Source organism: Propithecus coquereli, unplaced genomic scaffold (assembly GCF_000956105.1).
Source record: "Propithecus coquereli isolate 6110/MARCELLA unplaced genomic scaffold, Pcoq_1.0 Scaffold124, whole genome shotgun sequence".
Lineage (NCBI taxonomy): Eukaryota > Metazoa > Chordata > Mammalia > Primates > Indriidae > Propithecus > Propithecus coquereli.
The window spans coordinates 326,918-328,372 of NW_012136525.1; the positions used below are offsets into that span (position 1 = coordinate 326,918).

Sequence of the window (1,455 nt, forward strand, 5' to 3'; positions counted from 1 at the left end):
AGACTTTTCCCCAAACGTAGATGAATAGTTAAACTTATTGAAAGAGAAAATAAAGCTCCCCAGAAGGACATTTAATTCCCTTTTCTTTCTAGGTGTCAAATCAGACACTGAGCTTTTCCTTCACGGTTCTGCAAGATATTCCAGTACGAGATCTGAAACCAGCCATAGTGAAAGTCTATGATTACTATGAGACAGGTGAGTGTGAGTGATTTTCACATAGAAATTAAATCCCTAATCACAGAAAATTAGGTCTGAGACATGTGTTGGGGCAATTTATTACATTAAGTGTCCTTATCACTTCATTTTGTCTCCATCAAGTCAGACTCTCCTGTTTTTGTCTTCTATGTATACATTTTAGAAACTTTCCACATTATAAATGTATCAACTACTAATATAAAATAACTGTAGGATATTTAGTGCTCTGTTCATCAGATAAAGCAACTATAGAACAATAGAAGATTTAATTAAGTAGACTATCTGAAGTGTCCTTCAGGAGTTTGGGGTAAAAGAAAACATACTATATTTGAAAGGATAATATAAGGCAGCAAGCAATGCAACAGATGAATGGTGCTGACATTTCTGACACAATACGGTTCTTCCTATAGTAAAGATCCCTTCATTGACCTGTATCCAACAGACGTTTGTTTTCCCTCTCACTTCACGTAATGGTTTTTGTTTGTTTTTCAGATGAGTTTGCAATTGCTGAGTACAATGCTCCTTGCAGCAAAGGTAAGCAATTCACACTCCTTCAAAAGACAGTCAGAATTCCTTTGGCTTGTCCCTCAAATCTCCTTCATAAAATTGTGGCTAAATATTTTTCATAGAGATCATATTGCTCACACTGCATATTATTATAGAGAAACACGTTTATTGGAAAGGGCCACTGACTCTATCAAACCTCAGGCAGCTCATAGGATTGCATCCCGGGCAATTATCTGTAATAGATTTCATTTTCCACTGTACCAGTTGGGTTTCCTTAGGCACTATGCTACCCAGATCTAAGGGAAAGAATACTCTCTGCTCATGGAAACTGAAGCTCGTCTTAATTTTCTTTTTCTTTCCACTATCAGATCAAGGAAATGCTTGAAGACCACATGAATGAAAAGTGCTTTACTGGAGTTTCTGTTCTCAGGACTCCACAGAAGACAAGTGTTGTTTTTTGTTTTGGTTTGGTTTTTTATCTCTAAAGACTTGATGAATAAACTTTTTTCTGGTCAATCTCTATCCCTGTTTCTTCATTCATTCAATAAACATTTCCATATGATTCCCAATAGAATCCTGAGATAAAAATCAATAGCAATCAAGGGCTGAAGGACTTCGGAATATGAGAAATGTTACAGCAACAGTGGTCTGAGCAGGCTTCGTGCAGGGGTTGCAGGGAAAAGAACAAAGTATTGGGTTATGTACTAGGAGAGTGTAAGGTGTGTTTGGTTATGCAAATACCCTGAGAAAAAG

At 36.8% G+C, this 1,455-nt stretch overlaps 1 protein-coding gene across 1 annotated transcript in view; it reads left to right on the top strand.

Annotated features, from left to right (window-relative positions):
• The window catches only part of LOC105805007 (alpha-2-macroglobulin-like), a 46,301-nt gene extending 45,079 nt beyond the window's left edge, over positions 1-1,222 (top strand). The window contains exons 33-35 of the mRNA XM_012637788.1: positions 93-195; positions 688-729; positions 1,071-1,222. Coding sequence (XP_012493242.1) covers positions 93-195; positions 688-729; positions 1,071-1,087 — 162 coding nt within the window. The 3' untranslated portion in view covers positions 1,088-1,222. The remainder of the gene's footprint in view (positions 1-92; positions 196-687; positions 730-1,070) is intronic.
• Positions 1,223-1,455: the final 233 nt, after the last annotated feature.